Source organism: Panthera onca, chromosome C2, assembly GCF_046562875.1.
Source record: "Panthera onca isolate mPanOnc1 chromosome C2, mPanOnc1 haplotype 2, whole genome shotgun sequence".
Classification (NCBI taxonomy): domain Eukaryota; kingdom Metazoa; phylum Chordata; class Mammalia; order Carnivora; family Felidae; genus Panthera; species Panthera onca.
Window position 1 is genome coordinate 5,007,390 of NC_138347.1, and position 22,010 is coordinate 5,029,399.

The window sequence follows — 22,010 nt, forward strand, 5'->3', positions numbered from 1 at the left end:
AGGGCCCCCAACTCACTTCACCTTTGCCTTCTATGTTGTTTTGCTATATTTTGCTGTTTAATGAATGCTCGCAGTCGGCTGTCTTTTATTTTACAGCCTCTGGACTTTCTGTCGTGTTTACAGGTATATCCCTGGCCCCTCGGTCACAAATACGTTTTCCAGGATATTCTACTGTCTGAATTGCTTGGTTCAAAAACATTTCTTTTTCATCTTTCCAACGTGGGGGTTTTTTGGTTAGTTTTTCACATGAAGCGTTTAAATATGTCTGAAATGAGGGAGGGTCCAATTTTATCGTATCCCGTTTGACTCCTCTAAAGATGTCCAGTTTTGGTTCCTGTAAATCGAGAGGAGACCTTTGCTTGTCTAGTGCCGTCTGGTGTGCTGAGCTGTGGCTGGGGACACGGGGATCACCCGATGGCCCCGGACTGCCTCCCCGACTGCCGCCCTCAGGGCCGTACTGGGTCGCTGTCAGACAGTGCCAAAGTCACAGGCCAACCCCGCGTGTGATTCCTTCTCCACGTCCAGAGCCGGGGCACCACCTGACGGGAGGCCCAAAGCCAGCAGCGTTGAACTTCTCAAGTCTCACCAGGGGGTGGTTTGTAACCCCTGGTTTCGGACTCAGGCCGACTCGCACGGGCTCAGCCGCAGGGGCTCTTGGGTTCCTGGGCTCCTGCCGGTGGACTCTGTCATGATCTGCCGTCTCCCCTCCTCCCGGCCAGGCCGCCCTCCTGCACTGAGTCCGGGGTTGCGTGATGTACCCGCTCCCACGGGCCCATGCTTCCCTGTGAAGCGTTCTCTGCTTCTGAGACGCCTCTGATACCAACCTGTTTTGACCTTTTCTTATAATTCAAATCTCTAGATTCGGGAACTCTTCATTTGAAAATTAACTTGTTAGAGTGGCTATCAGCAAGGCACCTGCCTGGTTGGGAGTAAAGAAGGATTTATTTTGATGAAATGTTTACGCAGATTGAGATGAGTTGACGTGTAAGAAGGCTTTCTCCCCCTTCCATCTGGGGTCCCTTCCCATTCTTCGAATCCGCTCTGCCTCCCAGCAGGTGGATGAAATGTAGCGAAGGCCTTGGGGGGGGGGTCTTGCCTCATGTGCGGTTTCTCTTGAAACCCCGCCTTTCTTTGTCGTCATTCAGCAGATGTCCACTGAGCACTTACTACATGCTGGACACTGTTGTAGGGTTGCTGACTGCGACAGGGAAGAGAAAGACCAGGCCCCAGCCATCACAGAGGTGGATGTACCTAGGAATAAATACCTATGTGTGTAATTAAATATGGAGGGTAAATACTGCAGGGCAGAATATGCTGCGGTTTGGGGGCTTGTCAGGAAGGTTCTCTGTGGGCAGCCGAGGGAACGGTGTTTATGGAGAGGGTGGGGACGTGTTGGTCGTGTTTGAGGAGAGGCCAGGAGCCAATGTCCAGGGTGGGAGTGGGGAGGCAGCAGGAGACCTACCGCATAGAGCAGGGTGGAGGTGGTGGAGTTGGTGGTAGTGGAGGGGCACAGGGCCTGCAGCCACGGTGCGGACTGAGCGAAAGATCAGAAGGCAATGGAGAGATGTGAACGGAGCTTCCCGTGATCTTGTGTGTGTGTGTGTGTGTGTGTGTGTGTAAAAGATCATGTTGGCTGCATTACAGCGGTGGGTGTGATGGTAGAAGAGAACAGGAACGTGAAAAGCCTCTGAGAGATGGTGGTGTCCCTGTTTTTGGTCAGCGGCTCCTCTGTCCACACAGGCACCCAGATGGATCCCGGGAGTCAGCTTAGTGTCCTCCCTCTCCTGCACCTCTTCCTCCCTAGCCTTCTCATCACTTCCTGCTTTTCCCTCACCACTTCCTCCCTCTCTCTTACCACTTCCCCCCACTCTTCCTCACCAATTCCTCCTTCTCCCTCACATCACTTCCTGCTTCTCTGTCACCACTTCCTTCCTCTCCCTCGCCTTTCCTCCCTGTCCCTCACCACTTCCTGCTTCTCTGTCACCACTTCCTCCCTGTCCCTCACCACTTCCTCCCTCCCCCTCAGTACTTCCTGCCTCTCCGTCTCCACTTCCTCCCTCTCCCTCACCACTTCCTCCCTCTCTCACCACTCCCCCCTCCCTCTCACTACTTCCTCCCTTTCTCTGACCACTTCCTCCCTCTCTCCCTCACCCTTCCTCCTCCCTCAGCACTTCCTCCCTATCTTTCCCTGCTTCCCCCTCCCTCTCACCACTTCCTCTCTCTCCATCACCACTTCCTCCTTCTCTCCCTCTCACCACTTCCTCCCTGTCCCTCACCACTTTCTCCTCTCTCTGTCCCCACTTCCTGCCCTCTCTTCCCTGTTCTGAGGACACTGATCCTTACCAGACATAGAGGGCTGTCCTTGGATTCAAGCTCTGCCCCTACCTGGATGTTTCTGGACCCTTCTGAGCTGAGGCTCCCCCAGCTGAAGAATGGGAATGACAGTCACGGCACGTATGTCACAGAGCAGAATTGAATTTGGTAAGCATCCACAGCACCGGACATGCCAGCACTGAATAACCACCACGATGATGGTGACGGCAGCTGTCATCGCCATCACTGGTGTTTCCGAGTTCGACGGTCTCGCCTTCCTACTGTGTCCCAATATTACAGGATGCAAATGTCTTCATCCCAGTACCGTGGCTCTCATGGGGTCTCAGTTGTTCTCCATCTGGACTCAGGCTAGCTTTCTGACTGTCATCCTGTGACCTTCTCAAGTCCCCTGGCCATTCTCCGCCGCGTCCCTAGCAGGGAATGCTTCCAGAGCATAAATCTGATCATAGCACTTCCTGCTTCCCATAGGTCAGTGGTTTCCGCTCACCTTCACGATGAAGTCCAAACCCTTCTCGCACCAGTTCCTCTGTTCCTGTCTTGTTTCCTGCACACTGTTCCCAACACACACCCACTAGCTGAATTAATGTGCCACCCCCCAATTACAGAGTTTATTTCATCAAATTATCGCAACTATTATCCGAATCCCCCGTTGAATTGTGAGGTTAGTAGGGACAGTGTCTTAGCCACGATTTGTTTTTAAATGTACAGTCAAGTGTGTAAGTGCACTAATCTTAGGTGTACAGCTTAACGAATGTTTATGTGTGTATGTATCCTTGTGACTTCCACTCAGACACAGAGAACATTTCAAGCAACCCAGAGGCTGCCTAGTGCCCCCTACCTCCCTGCTCCACACTTACTCCTCTCCGAGCTCCCGGGGACCATTCTAGCTGCTGTAAGTAGCAGGCATGCTCTGAGTATTTGCGGAAGGTGTCCGTGAGCTCAGTGGAGGAAAAAAGGGACGGCCCCCGGACACTCTTGGCCCTCTCTACCCTTTGCAGTTCTCAGACCGGAAGTATAATAGTGCCTGATTTCATTTCAACCGAAGTACCAGCCTCCAGGATCGTACATTTACTCAGCATGTTTCTACAGGTCCGGCCTCAGACAGTAATGACCGTAGGTGGCGGTGCTCGGTGTAACCCCTATCAAACCAGCTCCCATGTCTCATTTTGTCAGCTTGACAATCTGTAAGGTAAGAAGAACATATATGCTTATTTTCATTTTCCAAGGGAAGAAATCGAGGCTCCAGAGAGCCTGAAGTCCTTCTCTGGGCACCACGCGGGGGTCTCTGGTACACACAGCACGAGCAAGGGGTGTGGGGTCCATGGCCATTTCTGTTGGGACACCCTTCCCATGCCCTTTGCTTTTTGATTTCAGGCTTCTTGGGTCCTGTTACGGGGTCAGTTGTGTCTCCTCCAAACCATATACTGAAACCCTAACCCCCGGTATCTCAGAATGCAACCGTATTTAGAAGCAGGGTCGTTACAAGTTGCAGATGTAAGTAAGATGGGCCCATTACTGGATTGGGATGAGTCCCTCATCGAGTATGACTGCCGTCCTTGGACAAAGAGCAGAAGAGACACGGTCACGCAGTGGGACGAGGCCACGTGAAGCTATGGGCTGGCGCGAGGCACCTACAAGCCAGACGACGGGGAGGACTGCCTGCCGGCCACCAGAAGCTGGGAGAGGCAGAAAGGATTCCCCCCTACAGGTGTCAAAGTACAGCTGTGCCCACACCTTAATTTTGGACTTCCATGCTCCAGGACTGTGAGACCAGAAATTTCCGTGGCTTTCAGTCATCCGGTTTGGGCATCCAGAGGAGGCTGCTGCAGGCTCCTTTGGGCAACTACTTGCCCCCTTGGTCAGAAAGGAGCGAGCCCTCCCACTGCGGCCACTGCTGACATTTGTAACCCCAAGTGCCTCCTCACCCATCCCATCTATGTGTCACCCCAGCCCCTCCTTTAGAACGTGGCTCAAATGCCACCACTAGAGAGAGATGCTCTTCTCAATCCTGCAAGAGAACATGGAGGAGAAACAGACAATGAAATCAGATGCTGCCGCCGCCCCCCCACTCCCCAAGGCCCTTGTTTCCTGTTTAGCATAATTCAAGTGGGCGAAAAGTAGCCTGGGACACTTTTATCTGGCTTGTGCCGGGGGTGGGGACGGGAAGACAATAACTTACAGAATGCTTTCATTTCAGGTCAGAGGTTGATTTTCAGGAGGCCAGGTGTTAACATTAAGTTGGAATACAAAAAAAGAATTCCATTGCTGGGAGAGGTTATGGAGAGGACACAGCCTCCGTAGACTGAGGGCTGGCCCGAGGCTCTTTTCCCCTCCACCTGCCCCGCCCCCCCAAGCACCTTCAACGAAACATCCTGGAGAGAGTAAGGTGCAACTGAGACCATCTGGAGGGTACACGGAACTGGATCTCTTCAAGGCCTCTCTATAAACTTTTAGGATTCTGGAAGGCTGGGGGAGATGCGGTCCTATGCAGGGGAGGGCAAGCCTCCCATGTAACTTGCCTTGTTTATTGCACCTGGGGCACACCTGGCTGAAGCAGCTGGTCAGTTTCCTCAGCCTCCCCTTGCCAGGCCACGTGCAGGGTGTCACTTTCAAGTTTCACCCTTTAGAACTCCCAGAACTCCTGAGGGGGTTTTGAAATAACACAAGTTAAAACCTAAGTGTATCTGGTCAAGTTCCTGGTGTCTGCTTGATCAGGGTAGAGCACCCCCTTCCCCTGATTCAATTTTGCATCTTGACATCTTAATGGAACCGGCAGGCTCAGCTAGATTGCCATTTCCCTCCAAAAGACTTCTCCAAGGGTGAGGGTGAGTATTCTCTTTCTCTTCTGAATTTCCACATAGCGTAATGTGTACGTATCTTAGAGCAGGCTTCGCTTGCTCCCTGCATTACAGATCTGCATTCCGCTTCACAGCTGTTTCCTGGGTGTGTACATGTGCCAGGCCTCGGGGACAGCTTCCTAAGCAGGAGAGATAACGGCGCCTCCATTCACGGAGCTCACAGTTTTGTGGTATATGTGTGTTTTTATTTTGAAATATGTTCTAGAAGTCTTTGTGGGAAGAGCTGCTCTGTTAAGCCTATTCTAGATCACTACTAACCTGGTCAATCTGGGGCAGGTGTGTTAGATAGACCGCCACAGACCCTTCATTGGCCTCCTGGGGGTCAAATCCCAGGCATTTGCACGGGGGTCCTGCCTCCCAGAAGGACGTGCACTTGGGGTTAAATGCTCTGCAGTTGCCATCTTGAAATGTTCATTGCTTTGAACAATTATGTTGATTTGGTATTTATGCCTCCTGTGCTATCCTGCCACCTTCGCAGGAGGGGTTCTTGCCTACCCACTCCCTCATTGCCGTGGTGCCCTGGGTCTTGACCAGGCTCCTCCCCACCCCATCCTGCAGCCAGTGCCATCTGGGTAATGTGAGAAGAGGAGGTCTGGATGCTGTCACCCTCAGTGTGCCTGGTAGGGGCCTTGGGTGGGCACGCAGGGAGTGTTGAGGCTGCGCATGCAGATTGCGTGGTATTTTAGGGGAGGGCCTAGCGGGGACTGCCCCTGCCCCAGGCTGCCCTTGCTGGGGATACATTCCACAGGTGACCTGACCAGGGCCAGACTCTCACCGCCCCTGATCCGGCTACAAGTGCTTCCGGGCTTGCAGACGGAAGCCCCTTGAGAATCTTCTATCTACTGTGCACCGGGGCAGTGGCCTGTGGGAAAGGCAGGACCCTGCTGGGGGCACAGTGCATTGGCCCAGTGGAGGGCGGTAGATGGGAGCTCCTGGGGCTGTGCTGAGTCACACGCCCTTGCCGGGGGAACCGTTCCCAGGCCCGAGGGAGCAAGGCATTACATAGGAAATAAAAACCGCCACGACCGGTTGAGAGAGACTGAGAAACGAAGGGAAAAGTTTCATATTTTAGTCTTTAATAGCGATTCTTTCCCTTTTGAAAAAGGCACTCCCCGTTTTCATTTTGCACGGGATCCCAGCCCCAGCCATAGCCGTGCCATGATTTATTACAGGGACCACACAGGCTAAGGAGACGCACAACCACACGAGTTAGGAGCCTTGGGAATGTTCGTTCTGCACGTGACAATAACCAGGCACAAGCCGCACCTCAGGTAAGTGGCCAAATGGTGCTCTGATGTCTGATCCCAGTGCCTGAGCGCCTGACTGTGAAGGCGGAGAGGAGCCTCACACATGGCCGGTGTGCAGTTAGCATTCTGTGCACTGAATGAATGGGTCGAGGAGCTGGACGTGGGAACAGAAATCACGCCCTCCCCTGCCCTCCCGGACTGCATTTAGGAGAGCCCAGTGAGCGAGCACCCCACGGGTGCAAAGCCGGAGGACCCCCGGGGCCGGGTAGGGCAGGGCTGGGCCTGCGGTCCTGAGTGGGCGGCAGCACGTGACCACCTGCAGCTGCAGAGCAATGGCGAGCGCGCAGCATCACTGGCTCAGCTGGCCCTTCCTCCCACACAGGGCCTGGCCATCTTGTGCCCAACTCTGGTAAAGCACCATTTTGTTTCTGCCTCACCATTTGCTTTTCCTGTAATTTTGCGAGCCGTTGTAGGTGTGCTTATCTCTCCTTTTGCATATGGAGGGAACCGTGGGGCCCACTCGTTTCCCATGAGCCCACCTCCTCCACCCCGGACGCTTCTCGTCCTCAGGCCTGATTGCCCTGTCCCTGAGCATTCTACCTTGGATCCGAAACTGGGGTGCATTCCAGCTTGTTTTGTTTTTTGCAAAGTGATGAAACATGGGTGCATGTCCCTTTTAAGGCTTTTATTTTAATATTGTGACTTCAAGAACCATACAGAACACTCAGGAAATATAATCATACTGGCTTTTCACACTAACGTGGAAGGGGTTGTAGGTTTGGAATTACTCAAATTACCACCAATTTTAATCAGGCTTTTTTTTTTTTTTTTTTTTTTTTTTTGCACCATCCAGAGAGCAAAATTAGAATTGCCTGTGTTTGTGTTCTACAATGTATTTGAGATAATTAAAAATTAGCCCGTGAAACCATCGAGATCATTATAGGAGCAGGAAGGATTTGGAGGCGGCCTTTTCCCTCCGGGCAAATGAGCTGGACTTTTAGGAGAGTAAATACGAAATCTGAACCCGGCTGCACATTTTACTAAAACGGCTAACATCTCATGGTCACCTCTGCCTAGCTGGCAGGCCTCCGGAATAGCACCCCCCCCCCCCCGGCCGTGTCTTATTAGCAACCTGCAAGAAAATAACTAAAAATAATCGGCCGTTGAAAAGATTATTTAAGCCTCTAAGAAACGCATCCTGATGACTGTGCGTGACTGTGTGGTGGCCGCGCTCTCGTCGCTCCTGCCTCTCCAGTCCGGCTCCACTTCTCCGCTGCTGCTTTAAGACTGCAGAGCGCCCCAGCGGCCAGAGGCAGGGGAGGGGGTCCCCGCTCGCCTCCGCGCCGCTCGCTCGCTCGCTCGCTCGCTCCGCGCCCGCCCGCCCGCCTCCCAGGCAGGGAAGGTTAGCGAGGGCTCACTGCGATTCGGGCCGCGGGAGAGGAAAGATGAGCCTGCCCGCCCGCCTGCTGCCTGGATGTGGAGGCTGAGGGCCGGCGCACGGGAGGCCGCTTGCTGCGCAGTCGGGGCGCCGGGTGCCCGGGATGAGCTCACGCCCGCGTCTGCGGCTCCGTCCACCTGCCGACCTGCCGGCGGCCCCCTGAGCTGACGGCGCACCTGGGCTGCAGCCCCGCCGGCCCGCTCTGGCCGCAGCGTTGGGCGCGGCGCCCGGGAGCAGGTGTGCAGGAGCGCAGCGCGCGGCGAGCGCAGCCCTCGCCCCGGAGCCCGGCCGCGCCGCGTGCCCGGGCGGCTCGGCAGCAGCGGCGGCGGCGGCGGCGGCGGCGGCGGCGGGCGGGCGGCGGCCCCCGGGCAGGTGGCGAGCGAGCGGAGCCGGGCGGAGCGCGGGGGGCGAGGCCGGCGCGTCGCTCGCGGGAGGCCGGGGAGCAGCAGGGGCATGTGGATACTGGCTCTCTCCTTGTTCCAGAGCTTCGCGAATGGTGAGCCTTTCGGTTTGTGGTCAATTTCCTTGCTTGTATTGACCGGAGTGTGGGGGGCATCGGATGCATGGGGGGAAGTCTTTCCCTTCTCCTTCCCCCCATCTGTGCTTAAACTGTCATGCGTTTCTGTCTTTCTTTCTTTTATTTAATATTATTTTTATTTCTTTTGGGAGGAGAGGAGGCAATGTAGAGAGGCCGGGGGTGGGGGGGCGGGGGTTGCTCTGTAATCATTTAAAGGAGCTTACCTAGCAAAGTGACAGCTGCGAGCTAACTCCAGGGCTAGATAGCTACCTCATTCAGAATAAACCAGGTTTGGCGAGAGGAGGAGAGAGGGGAGATCGCCACTTTGACACATTACAACCTCAAAGGGACACGACATTCCAAGTGTGGGCAGGTGGGGGGTCAATTAAGAGCGGCTGGCTTCGCATTCAGAGCTTTTTGAGCTTTTAAAACATGTGCTTTAAATCTGCCACAATTCGTCTCCGGCAGCACTGAAGCCTTTAAGAAAGATCTGTCCTTCCTCCCCCCTCCCCCCGCGGTAGTACATCTCCCTCACAGTCATTTATGTAAAATTATGCACTCCTAAGCATTACATCATCTGAGCTGTTGACAAATTTTTAAAAACACCTGTATAGTTGCACAAATGACATCAGCGAATATTGTAAAGAGGTTCCTTTCCTCGCGCCCATCAGTGTCACATTTTGAGATGCTTTCTTCCTGGGGATTCGAAAAGCTATTGCTCTTGCCTGAGTCAGACCCAATTAGTAAGTGTGCCTGCACCTTAGTTTGCCCGTGGCTGTGTAAATATGAACTTACATGTATGAATGGCTTCCTCTCACTTGGGAACTAAGGGAAACTGTCCTCATTTGGTATTGCCCGGGAGTAGTTACAGCTTCAATTCCCGTTCCAAATTTTGGAACACAAAGCTGCATCAAATGTATGACTTGCTGACAGTGAAAATTAAACCATTAAAGCAGAATCCCCTGCCCGGGAGACACAGAGGGTGGGGGTGGGGGTGGGGGTGGGGGTGAGGGGGTGGGAAGGAAGAAAGAAATCTCACCCTTGTGAGAAAATACCAGAAGCCAAGGGGAGGCTCTCAGATTTTCTTGAAAGATGCACACGGGTGCGTTTTCTGTGCTGTCTAGATAGTGTCTAAATCATCCCACTGACAGGACAGAGGAAACATAAGAAACTTTGTAAAATTAATAATACAAAAAAAAGGCGACTGAGAACAGGTAGAGAAGAAGGCACTCCTGAAATTAACAGGGAAATGATGCTTTGCTCTCTAATATAACCTACAGCAAAGTGTGCACAACTTTCATTTGGAGGTTTCCCAGCAGGCGAGGATTGCAACAAGTTCTGACATGACCCCATCTTTCCCAGAGGGCACTCTCCCGCTCCTGCAGCCTCCTGGGAATTTACCTTGGGGGAGAGATCTGCTGTAGCTAATGTGTGCTGATGCATCAGGAAAGTCGGCCCTTTATGCTGCTCTGCTAATGTGAACCAGGAGAAGACGTAAAAAATGCTCACATACATGTCCCTGTGCCTCAGAGCCTTGACGGCCTGTCTCACCTGTCAGGGCGTACCTCTCCGGACTCCTGGGAAAGGTCGGGATCATAGGATGAAATAAGGTTTCCATCCTGTGGGGAAATACGTGTTTCAGGATGACAGACGACTTTGTGCTTCTGAGTGTCAGTCAGTCCCTGTTTTACAGTTTTACAGTTTTACAGTTAGAGGTGACAGAAATAGTGTGGAAGAATTTCTGGAACAGTCTCTGATGCAGGGATTCTATACATGCGTATGACTTTTAAAAAAATCGATCTCCATACTGAAATGATAAGAAAATCATAGTGAGACAATTGTGGAAAACCTCAAATATTCTACAAGGAAAATCTATGCAAAGAAATGCACGCGCATTTTGAGCCTTATCCTCTTACACCTTTTTCAAGACCTTTAGGGTTGATTGATAACCACCTTATTGGCTCTGTAATGAATGCAGGTAGATTTCACAATATAAGGGTGCATATCAAATGAATATTGGATGTGGCTGTATTACGTGGTCTGACGCTATCTATCAGAAGGCTGTGGAACTCTTATATAAAAATGGCCCTCTCTTTTTATGACCAAGCATTCAAAAAAAAAAAAAAAGGCCTGACTGTAGAGCTTTGGGCTCTTTTATTCGGCGGCGGGGGGGAGGAATTAGCTTTAAAGAGTTTCTCGATGAATGATGTTCAATGGATACTGTGCAAAAAGGATCATAAAATACACAGTCATGTGAAAATAGAGTATGAGTCCAAATTGGAATGCTCTCTGTTCAGAGGACCACATTTCAAAAATGTGAAATTAAATGGTTCCTACCCATCTATCTGAATGAGACTTTAAAAAAAAACAGGATTTTTTTTTTTTTTTTTAACAACTATCATAGTTTGGTCTACCTTAATTTCAAAAAATTCCTGAATGTGTGTGATGAAAGATCTGTGAATTTTAATACCTAAGCTGATTACCACTAGGCCTCAAATAGCAAAACGTCTGACAGGATTTACACAAATATATTTGTAAAGGATTATGCAGTTTGATAGTCTGGGGTGCTGACAACATCAGAACCCCACAGTGCATTTTACCAGTAGACAATAGCGTTTTTCCCGCTGATGTAATGCGGTGCACATGTATTTCTTAGCGAAGGCACGGTTGCTGGAGAGGCTGCAGACGGTTTTTTGGGTGAAAAATAAAAGTGAGCGAGCAGTCCCTTCATGGGTTAAACGCTTGAATGAATTACCTCACCTGATCAGGTGCTGTCATCATGTTTAAAGCAGTCAACTTGCTCTGCAACGTTCTGGAAATACTCACCGGAGACCTTCTGTTACAGTGTTAGGAGACGGGGTCCATATCTGTGCAGACACACGTCCCTGGATGGCTCTTCAGGACAGGATCACACTGCATTGTGCTTGGCCACAGTTTCTCTTGGTTTTAACCCCCCGGAGCACATTGTAGTTTAAGATTCCTGTTAAAAGCAGGAGCAGGCCTCTGGATAAGCTGAATAAGGAACAGTGAGCATATTTATTGCATAGAATACATTTTTGCTAGTATCTTTGCGTCTCTTTATGTACCCACGTGTCCCTGACATCTTTTCCTGAGCCGTGGAATCTTGACCTTTGTGGCTTTGCTGTTTTCACAGAGCTCGTGGAGATTACAGGAGGTGGGTGCTGGGAGAGAGACAGGTGCTCATCAGAACAAAAGTAGGGTGTCAGCCCCTTCCCGGCATCACGGGCTCGTCTCGACAGGATATTGCATGCTGCGAACTGGGCATTTTATTTAAATTTAGGAGCAGGCCTTTGTGAGTACAAATGCACCTTGAGACCTTTTAAAATGACTTTTATTTTATTCGGGTAAATAGACGTAAGTAAAGTGTCGCCAGGTGAATAATTTCAGGGCCTCCTGCCCTCCTCTCCTTCCCCTGTTTTTATTAAGCAGGTTCAAATTCTATCTCAGAATTTCAGAGCTCATCTAAAATTTCTAGGTCTCTTAAGCTGTGTGCCCCTGCCAGATGCCCTCTGTAGGAAAACAAAATGCCATGCAGACCTTTAATAAATGGCAGCCCATCCTTCTCGACTCTCTCCTGGATGCCCCTTTGGTGTGACGGCAGTTCATTGCTGCCCCCGGGGGAATCAGGGGCCCACTGGGCAGGAAAGGGTTCCATATACAGAGGTGCTGGTAGGGGAAATAATGTTGACCAAAAAAAAAAAAAAAAATCCCTAATTCCTGGACCTCCACGTAGCTATCAAAGTGTTCTATCATTGATACGTCTGAGATGGGATGCAGTGAGGCTTTCCTGAAGACACTCCATGCAATGTGCGTTGAAACTCGATGTGAGAGGGCCGAGAGAGAGAGAGAGAGAGAGAGAGAGAGAGAGGGAGAGAGAGAGATGGGGAAGGTCATTTTATAAGGAGAGACCTATGAACACAGCAGGAGACTAGAAATTTCTGTTTGACAAATTAAAGAATGGATTTCTCAGTGGATGCATTTACAGAATCGATGGCATCCGAATTTCACAAAATGAGCTGAATTCTCGGGGTGAGATCATGAATGTACCTCATCAATAATGAATAGGCAGTGAAAATGATACATTTAGCGTCAGGTTAGGCAGGGCAGCGGCAGCGTTTGCGTGGCGTGCGTGTGTGCGGGGCGCAGCGGGCAGAGCGCGCAGGGCCCTGGGGCGTTTCTCGTGCACACCCGCCGCGTCTGGGCATTTTCTCGGCTGCTGCGCGCGGAAGTGCACGCTGGCTCCTGGGGACCGGCTCCCTCGGCAGGCCCCCGGGAGGGAGAGAGGTGCTGGTACCTGCATGTCAATTGTGTCCCCGCCATAGGACGCTAGTGGGCGGCAGACCTCGCAAGACTGCTGCAGCCAGCCTTCCTCGGCAGAGCAGGCAAAACGGCCGCCTCCGGGGAAGCTCTGCCGTGTGTGCGTGGCGATCGGAGGCCCTCCTCCCCGCGGTTTCTCCGGTTCCAGTGCCCAGACCCCCCGTGGCACGGTGCACTTGCCCGGGGGCAGTGCGCAGGCTGTGGCGGGGAGGCGGTGTCCGGCCGCGGTTTGTTGCCGATTTTACAAAGGAAGACCGCGCTCGTTCTTTTGCAGCGCTTTCCTGAAACCTAGAAGGTGCCCGGCGAGGAAGGTGCATTTGCATAGCCCCTTCCAAACTGGCGGGGGAGCCCGGCCCAGGCGTGTGTGCGTCTCCTCCTGGAGGTGGCGGCTCCGGGAGCAGCCCCGCGCCTGATTGGCTGACCTTCCAATGTCATTCCAGGAGGCCCTGCTCGCTTCTCCTCCCGCTGCTGGTGACAGGGGTGATGCTGCCGCTCCTCTGCAGTCCGGCTGTCTCACTGCCCTGCCTGCGGGACTCTGCGGCCAGGAACCCCCTCCCCCGCCCCCCCCCCCCCCGGCTTCCCCACCCCCACTCCCCGGGCAAATTGAGCAGCACCTGTTCACCTGGACCAGGATTAACTCTTCACCTCCCCGAGAGCCAGGTCCCCCCCGCCCCCCGATTTGTGTTCTTTCCTTTAGTGTTTTGAAAATAGAAAATTCAGAGTTGTGTTTCCCTCCCTGAGTTTATGGGTTAAGATAAGACGGGCATGGAAGATTCCAGCAACCCCACATGTACTCAGTTTGTGGGTGCAGCCCACAGGGTGCCTTCTGCAGGTGACACCATCCACGAAGGTGGCAGGAAGGAAGTGCCACGGAGCGGGTAGATTACTGGTTTCCGGTTCAGAAGTCAGACAGCTTCTGGCCAGGATGTTGGGCAGGGCTGGATGCAGAGACCTCCCCCGTATTAGGTCCTTACATTTAACATAGAACCTTGGACGTTCTCTCCACGGTGTCTAGGGCAGCAGATAACTTTATTCCTTTGCTGCTTATGTGGCTAGTGACTGTGTCCTCTCTAGAAGGTGAGACTCATGCAGTGCTCGAGTGTGTCCTTAGACACCCTGTGCTGAGCGTGTGCACAGAATGGGTGGAAATAGATGTTGGCTGACTGGAAGGAGGCCCAGATGATGGGCAGAGCCCTCCTCCCCTCCCCCCCTCCCCCCTCCCCTCCCCCCCTCCCCCCTCCCCTCCCCCCCTCCCCCCCTCCCCCCCTCCCCCCCTCCCCTCCTCCCCTCCCCTCCTCCCCTCCCCTCCCCCCCTCCCCCCCTCCCCCCTCCCCCCTCCCCTCCCCTCCCCCCTCCCCTCCCCTCCCCTCCCCTCCCCTCCCCTCCTCCCCTCCTCCCCTCCTCCCCTCCTCCCCTCCTCCCCTCCTCCCCTCCTCCCCTCCCCTCCTCCCCTCCCCCCCTCCCCTCCTCCCCTCCCCTCCTCCCCTCCTCCCCTCCTCCCCTTCCCTCCTCCCCTCCTCCCCTTCCCTCCTCCCTTCCTGTCTGCGCCCTTCTCTCCTGTCCCCACCTCACCCTTCCTTTGCTCCTTCTGGGCCCCTGTCTCTAAACCATTGTGAGAAAGGTACCTAAGTCACCCTGAGGATTCGTTGGCTCCTGCCATCTCGTTCTGACACACAGACCTGATGGCTGAAGAAGCGTTTATTTGCTAGAAATGCGTCTCGGGCATTTCTGCTCTTTACCGAAATGGATTCACATCTGGAGTACGTGGTGGGACTCCATCACGGGGTCATTATGGTGATGCAGCTGTTTGAGGTGCTCTTCCTGGTGTGGATTGGGTCAAGTGTCACAAAAAGTAAGGTTACAAACGCCGGCCCCCCTTGTTCTCAAGCGAATGCTGCTAAGTGCACGATTCAGAAACCCTATACGATGTTTACTGCCCTGTTGCATTCTGAAAGCCCGTCAGAAGCGTCAGATCCACACAGAACTTTCCCTCGGGATTCTTGGGAATTCATTTCTTCATCAAAGGGCCACCCAGGACATCAAAACAAAGCTCAGTGTCTTAGGCCTTAATTGACTTAAAAAAATCACATTATTTTCTTAAGTGTCCCACTGATTTCGGAGTTTCTCAGCATTATCTCTCTTTTTTTCCTTTCTCATTTTGCAGCAGTTGGTTGCTTCCTCAAAGTAGCATGAAAGGAATAGTTTTATTCATTATTGAAATTTCAACTTCTCTTTAAACGAAAGAATCACGTTGGGTGTCCCAGTGTACAATATTTATTATCCTTTGATATCGGGAGATCAGTATTCTGTGTTGATCAGTAATTACAGTATTTAAAAAAAAGTCATTCAGGTGGACGAATTTTTGGTCTTGAAGCCCCCCTGGATTATATAAATGTATATCCCAGGTCAGCAGAGGGGAGAGAAAGGGGGTCGACAAGATATTTGTTGAGGTAAGAGGAAGGAAGGGTCTCCCGCGCAGCAGAATGACAGAGATTAATAAATCTTGCTCGCATCCCTATTTAAGTTATTTTTACGCAGACAACAGTGAGTAAGATTTAAGAGTGAGCCAGCAGTCCTATTTATAGAAAGCCGTTTTTAAATGCAGTGGTTGAGACAGTGAAAGAAAGCGCTGAAAACGTGAGAGATCACCTCCATTCCGAATGCCTGCTTCCTCTAACTTCCCAGCAGGGTGCAGAATTTTTGGAGGAGACCAAAAAAGGCATCTCAGCCCTTGCTGAAGTACTGGGAAACCGCTTCGGATGCTGCGGAATGTTCTAGAAATGCTCTGAGGGTTTAAGACCGTGTCTGATTCGGGGGGTGGGGCGGGAGCCAGTGTATATACTGCTTGGAAACTGGGCTTGGGTAGGTCTGGGGGGTGGGTAAGGGGACGATGCGGAGCGGGCTGCATGGCCACAGATACTCATTGGGCGGCGTGCGTCGCCTCTCTCGCGGATGGTCAGCTGCAGAAAGGGAGAGGGTTGGGTCCACGTGTGTGTTTGTGGCAGAGCAGTTAGTGAGAGAAAGGTTCGGATGTAGGGTCTTGTGATTATCACAAGTTCGTCCATGTTACCTAAGTTCTGGAGATTTAAATTGTGCTGTGCACTCCTCTAAGTGGCCAGTTGAGATGGGCAGGCCAAGTCACCACCAGCTGATTGACTGACGTAAATGTCACCGGACAAAGAAAGAACACACCTGCTCTTAAAAATGATGTAGTCTTGGGGTGCCTGGGTGGCTCAGTCGGCTAAGCGTCCGACTTCGGCTCAGGTCATGATCTCACGGTTCGTGGGTTCGAGCCCCGCGTCGGGCTCTGTGCTGACAGCTCAGAGCCTGGAGCCTGCTTCGGATTCTGTGTCTCCCTCTCTCTCTCTGTCCCCCCCATCTCAAAAATAAATAAACATTAAAAAATAGTTAAAGGGGCTCTGGGTGGCTCAGTCGGTTAAGCGTCTGACTTCAGCTTAGGTCGTATCTCATGGTTCATGGGTTCGAGCCCCGTGTCAGGCTCTTTGCTGACCACTCATAGCCTGGCGCCTGCTTCGGATTCTGTCTCTCCCTCTCTCTCTGCCCCTCCCTGCTTGTGCTCTCCCCCCCTCTCTCTCTCTCTCTCAAAAATAAATAAACATTAAAAAAATAAAAAAAAAATATAAAAAAAAATGAAATAGTCTTCCTTCCTAGGACTGCATCTGTTTCTTGTAACATTTTGGTTTTTCTAGTCCCAAGTGGGTTGTCTTTTCTATTAGGAGTAGAACTCTTTTTTTTCTTTAAATAAAAAGTCTTTATTTTACTTTTTAAAAAACTTATTTATTTAAGTTCAAGTTAGTTAATATACAGTGTAGTATTGGCTTCAGGAGTCAACGCAGCGATCCATGACTTCTATGCAACACCCAGTACTCATCCCAACAAGTGCCCTCCTTGGGAGGAGAACTCTTTTTTTTTATTTATTATTTATTTATTTTTTAACGTTTATTTATTTTTGAGACAGAGAGAGACAGAGCATGAACGGGGGAGGGGCAGAGAGAGAGGGAGACACAGAATCGGAAGCAGGCTCCAGGCTCCGAGCCGTCAGCCCAGAGCCCGACGCGGGGCTCGAACTCACGGACCGCAAGATCGTGACCTGAGCTGAAGTCAGACACTTAACCGACTGAGCCACCCAGGTGCCCCAAGGGAGGAGAACTCTTAAATTTGCATGGAAATACTGCTGGTTTACAGGTTGTAAATCTGAACAAAAGCTAAGTCCTGACCTACCCCTGAGCCAGATGCTGTGAAAAGCATTTGCCTTTCATCTAGTGAAGAAGTCTCTGTAAAATGGGTCATTTTGTAGCCAGCGTCTCCAGACTGCATAGTGGCCACGTTTGCTGAGGTGATAAAGAGATTTGAAGCCTTTAATTACCAATTTTGATTGATGTGAGCCTTGTCTCTTTTATTATTGGGATGAGGAACCAGGAAATGGCTTTAAGCTTTATTTTACACAGAATTTAAGCGATTCTTGTTGGTGTCCGCTGTGCACAAATGCAGCGAAAGCTTACAGTTTTTTTCTATATTATGGAAATTCTCCAATTATTGGCTACTTCTGCAAAACTACAGTGGTGATAACGCTCCCAGTGAAGATCCTGATGACCTCGGGGTCCCCGAGTGCCCTCTGCATCCTCATGGGACCTCCATGAGGATCACGTTAAACTGAGACTAGAGCCTCCCAGAGGCAGGATGCTTATGGAGGGACCAGGCCATGTGAAATGGCCGATGGCGGTGTGACCCTCACCACTCATGCCTCTTCCTAACCTTGAATGAAGCACTGATGTACTTTGTGAAATCCCCATTCACTGCATGAACTTCAGGGTGATGGGAACATTTCTGTGATTATGTCCGAAGACAAAAGCAAAGCACGAGGATAATGAGAACCACCGCATTCCTATGTGTTTTAAAATTGTATTCCTTTTTTTTTTTTTTTTCCTACATAAAGGACCTGAGTTATAGCGTGGAAACTTCTGAGTAAACATACTTTTCTCAGTCGAGAAACCCGAGGTTCATTTCTTCTCTCCGTGGTGGCCTGATTTGATCTTCGGTTCCCATGGGACCCCAAAACCCCCAGATCCCAGCCTGCTTCATTACAGTGTTTGTTTCTCAGTATTGGCTATAGAGCATTTTTAATAACTTGATTTGTAGCTGCCAGGGTAGAAATAACAATGCTTGGTAATATTACGTGTGAGACTTAGGGGTGAGCTAAAGACCCCCAACCACAGTGGCAATTGGCTCTTGCAGGCGACTGGGCAACTTGACCGAGAGAGGGTACCGGGGTTATTCTGTCATCCACCTTGGACCTTGTCATTGCTGTGCCTGCAAAGGGCAGTCATTTGCCCATCTGGTGGCCAGTGAACAAGAAATGCATAAAAAATCATTCTAAGAAAAAGAATCATTCTCTCGTAAATTATTCAGGTCGGTAGAACCCAAGTTAGTAGACTCTGTCTGGTACCTTGACATGAGAGCAGAAAGCAAGAGGGAATAATTTCCAGATGTGTGCGTGCGTCTTACGATCCACCAGAATCAATGCCTATTAAGCCTTTGGTGGCTACTGTTCTACAACAGACTTGATGGATATTTACGTAGAAAACCGGGAAGAAAAATTTTGGCCTACACGTGATGTTGATATTTGTCGTGGCTACTTACTTTGATCCGTGGTTCCTCTGTGTCTTGTGGCATCTCACATGACCAGCCACGGCCACCCACCTTGTTATTAATGGTCACAAGAGACCCCTCTTTCTCCCCGTTGCCCTGTCGCTGATGAGGGGAGTGGGAGGATCTTCTTTAGGCTTCTGTGGCATCAGGTGCTTAAAGGCAATGGGAGGAAAGGTTACGGGAAGACCACGAATATGGAGGAAGGGGCTGCACCAGCCCCCGTGTCAAGATAACAGGAATAGACGGGGAGGAAGGAGGATACGGGCTGCCTCCAGGCCGCAGTCTGTTGACATCTTGGGTCTTGTTCTAGTTAACGTGTCTCCTTCTGGATCTTCTCAGCTAAGGATCAAGGCCGTTGGTTCTCAGTGCCCATGTGGGCTGGGTCGGGGAGGAAGAAGTTACAGAAATTTCCTGGAGGGTTTTTCCCCTCACGAGTCTCGTACTGGAGATTCTGATGCCAGCACCATTTTGGGAATGGGCCATAATTGGAAGAGTTCCTCAGGTCTCCTTCCAATGGGTACCTTTGCCATCTCTCCTCCACCCCTATAGGCCCCCAACTTTGTGCAGAAGCCTCAGATAATAGTTGATATGGTCTCCCAGCTCCGACCACCAGGGAGTCTGGTTCTGCAGCCCTGGGGAATGTATGGTTTGGGAAACTGCATTGTTTTTCTGATGTAGGTGGCCCATAATCCACCTCTGGAAAACACCTACTGGGCAAGGGGCTTCCCGGCCCGTTTGACAGAGGGCCAGACACGAGCTAGAAAGCCAACCCAATGAAATTCCAAGAGGACCTCAATTCTTGGGGAACTCTGTATTGAGTAGTGATTCCTTGGGGGGTGGGATGTGTGGGGTTACGTAGTCACTGACTACATATGGTAATAGGGATTTGGGCAGGTTTAGGGAGAGTTGCAGTAGAAGCTGGTGACAGGGAAGCACCTGCGTGCGGGGAGGTGTGATCCCACCAGGGACACTTCTAATTTGCATTCTGGTAGCTGGAGAATCATTTATGGCTATATCGAATCTCTGTTAGCATCTAAATGTGGATATGTGTGCATATATACGTGTGCCATTTTTTCGGATTGTTTGAGTTCATTGGCTGTTCAGGTTCATTGCTAGGTATGCGCTTTGCTTACGGACTTGGTTCCGTTGTGTTTTCTCACACTGACCCCCTCGTTGCAGCTGGGGTCCTAGCAGGGAAGCCTTTTGGAACCTGAATGTAGCGCCACAGCTCCAAGCAAGAGGCCAGTAGTGTGCAACCGTCTGGGTCCCTGTATTGAGCAGTCTTGAGACATGAGCGAGAGTGGATTGAGACCGGACAGGAGAATGGATCTGTTTGCAGCATGAGGTTTTACTTCGGTGCCAAACTGGGAACATTACATGCGCCTTCATTCAAATATCAGTGCCCAAGCTCCTTCCAAAGCCACATATAAACGACTTGGGGATCGTCTGCTCTTTGGGTTCTCTTGGTCTCCGCTTCCTCCTTTTAGGCAAATGACCCCAAATTGACCGTATTTATCACATGAAGCATGTGCTGTCATGCTAAGTTGTCATGAAAAGGAAAAATGGCGTATAGGGACATATATGCATTTTTAGACCTTGTCACATGCATGATAAAATCGAGGACAATTACTGGCGGCAGGATAATCCTTTCAAAACACCGTGTCCTTGATTTTTGCACTAAAATAGACTTGAATGTGTGCCGGGGAGAGGCCTAAATTCAGAGCCTTAAAAAATACCCTTTTGTGTCCTGAGATCTTATTTTAGATAATATTAAAAATAACTTTCCCTCCTAGGCATCTTAAACAAGTTTGATGTTATAATGCTCTGGCGATTTTATTGTGATTCACCACAGAGATGATCTTTCAGAGCGGCTGTTTTGATACTTTGCTTTAGAAGAAAACGGTATGAAAGGCATAGCAGGCCGAAGAAATGGGATTTCTGCTTACTCAGAACTACACGAATTAGGGGAGACCCTGTCTCTCTACAACAATAGGTTCCTACTTCTCCATTCCTTTAAAAGGGGGGCATTGTGTTAGGAAGTCACAGGCTCTGCCCCGGGGATTTCTGGAAGAAGGAATCAGTCTAAAATAGCTCCTCGTCCCTCTCTGATCTGGAGATTTCACAACCTGCACGGTTTGTACAGACTGTTCTCTTTAAAATTTTGTAGTTGGCCTAGGTCACTCTTTCTTGATCTCTTCTCCCCCCCCACCCCCCGGAAAGGGCATAAATATTTCCATCATCAAGTTTAATGACCTGCGGGAGACTCACGAGTCATTGCAAATGGTTAAACACTTTCCTTAGAAAAAATACGAACGAGAGGTCGTGTGACTCAGATTTATTATTGGAATAAATCACCTTAACTCATAGAAAATATTTATTACACCCTGTAGTACGTGTTGAGTGTTTTTTTCCCCTAGGTTCCCAGCATCTGTGTCTGTCCATAAGCACAAGCATCATTAGGGCTGTTCTGTCTAGTGGCCCAGCCGCTTTGGGCAGTGCAGTGAGCCTCCCGTAGTGGAGACGGATTCTCAGGGAACGGAGGAGCTTTCTGCATTTAGTCTCCTGTCATTATTTTCACCTTCCTCTCTCCCTCCTTAGAAACTAGAGCAAATATCAGAACTTAACGTGCACAAAACCGGAGTGTGGGAAGAGAGCCGTATTTCCCCGGGGTCTGAGGCCTTTGCTGGCTGTACAGATTTCACAGGAGGTTTGCTGTCACATGGACGGGGGTAGGGATACCTGCTGTGATCCCATCAGCTGAAGTCTGGAAGCAAGGGACAGTGTCCTTTCAGCCTGTGGGTGACCCACTCAGGGGACCCCGTGGAAGTCTAGAGATCGTTGAGTGGGGGCAGGCTGGTATTTAAATATTCTTCTAACGTGTACAGGCCTAGGCATTATGGGTTGTTGTAGAGCTCTAAACGGAGCCATGAGGTACAATTAAACTCCATGGCGCTGTTATTTTAGGCTCATTATTTTTGGCAGATGGAAATAACCCCCCCCTCCCGCTTTTATGATGTGATCATTTTAAAAAGGGGTATGGTCTTGACAAATGTGTTCTTCAGTTAGATCAGTAGTTCTAACTAGGAGCGATTTCACCTCCCAGGTGACGCTGGGCAGTATCTGGAAACATCTGCACGCGTCGCAATTCTTGTGGGGGAGGAGAGGCCACTGGCCTCTAGTGGGTGGAGGCCCGGGGTGTCGCTCAACATCCTGGAATGTGCAGGACAGACACCCCCACCTGCCATGACAAAGAATTATCTGGTCCAAAATGTCAGTAGTGCAGAGGTTGAGAAACCCTAGGTTAAACAGCATACAGCCGAGATACTACCATAGAATATCAGTTTTGTGCTTTTCTGTGGATGCTGGCCTGGCCCTGGAGAGAGAAAGTCGGAAGGGAGATGTTCTCAATCTTGGTTATAATTCCTTGGCTACAAAACTCAGAGCTGGTGATACTTGTCATTGACGAAGCTTTCTTTACGATTTGCTTTTTCTTTCTTTCTTTTTTTTTTTTTTCTCCTCACGAATAACAAGAAGAAAACCAAATCCGGATCCCCTTTTAGGCCAAGTCGCTAAGAGCAGGAGCACCGAGGTGTTCCTGCGGCCATTTC

At 50.7% G+C, this 22,010-nt stretch overlaps 1 protein-coding gene and 1 long non-coding RNA gene across 3 annotated transcripts in view; both read left to right on the plus strand.

Annotated features, from left to right (window-relative positions):
- The first annotated feature begins 1,131 nt into the window (after positions 1-1,131).
- On the plus strand, positions 1,132-6,640 carry LOC132682827 (uncharacterized). The gene is made up of 4 exons (XR_009611873.3): positions 1,132-2,481; positions 3,424-3,523; positions 3,709-5,362; positions 6,365-6,640. It is a non-coding gene; the product is annotated as an uncharacterized LOC132682827 (long non-coding RNA).
- A 1,578-nt stretch (positions 6,641-8,218) lies between these two features.
- Positions 8,219-22,010, plus strand: part of DSCAM (DS cell adhesion molecule) — a 762,026-nt gene continuing 748,234 nt past the window's right edge. For both annotated transcript variants that reach the window (XM_078452754.2, XM_078452755.2), the window contains exon 1: positions 8,219-8,373. In XM_078452754.2, the coding sequence (XP_078308880.2) occupies positions 8,331-8,373 (43 nt within the window). In that variant the 5' untranslated portion in view covers positions 8,219-8,330. The remainder of the gene's footprint in view (positions 8,374-22,010) is intronic.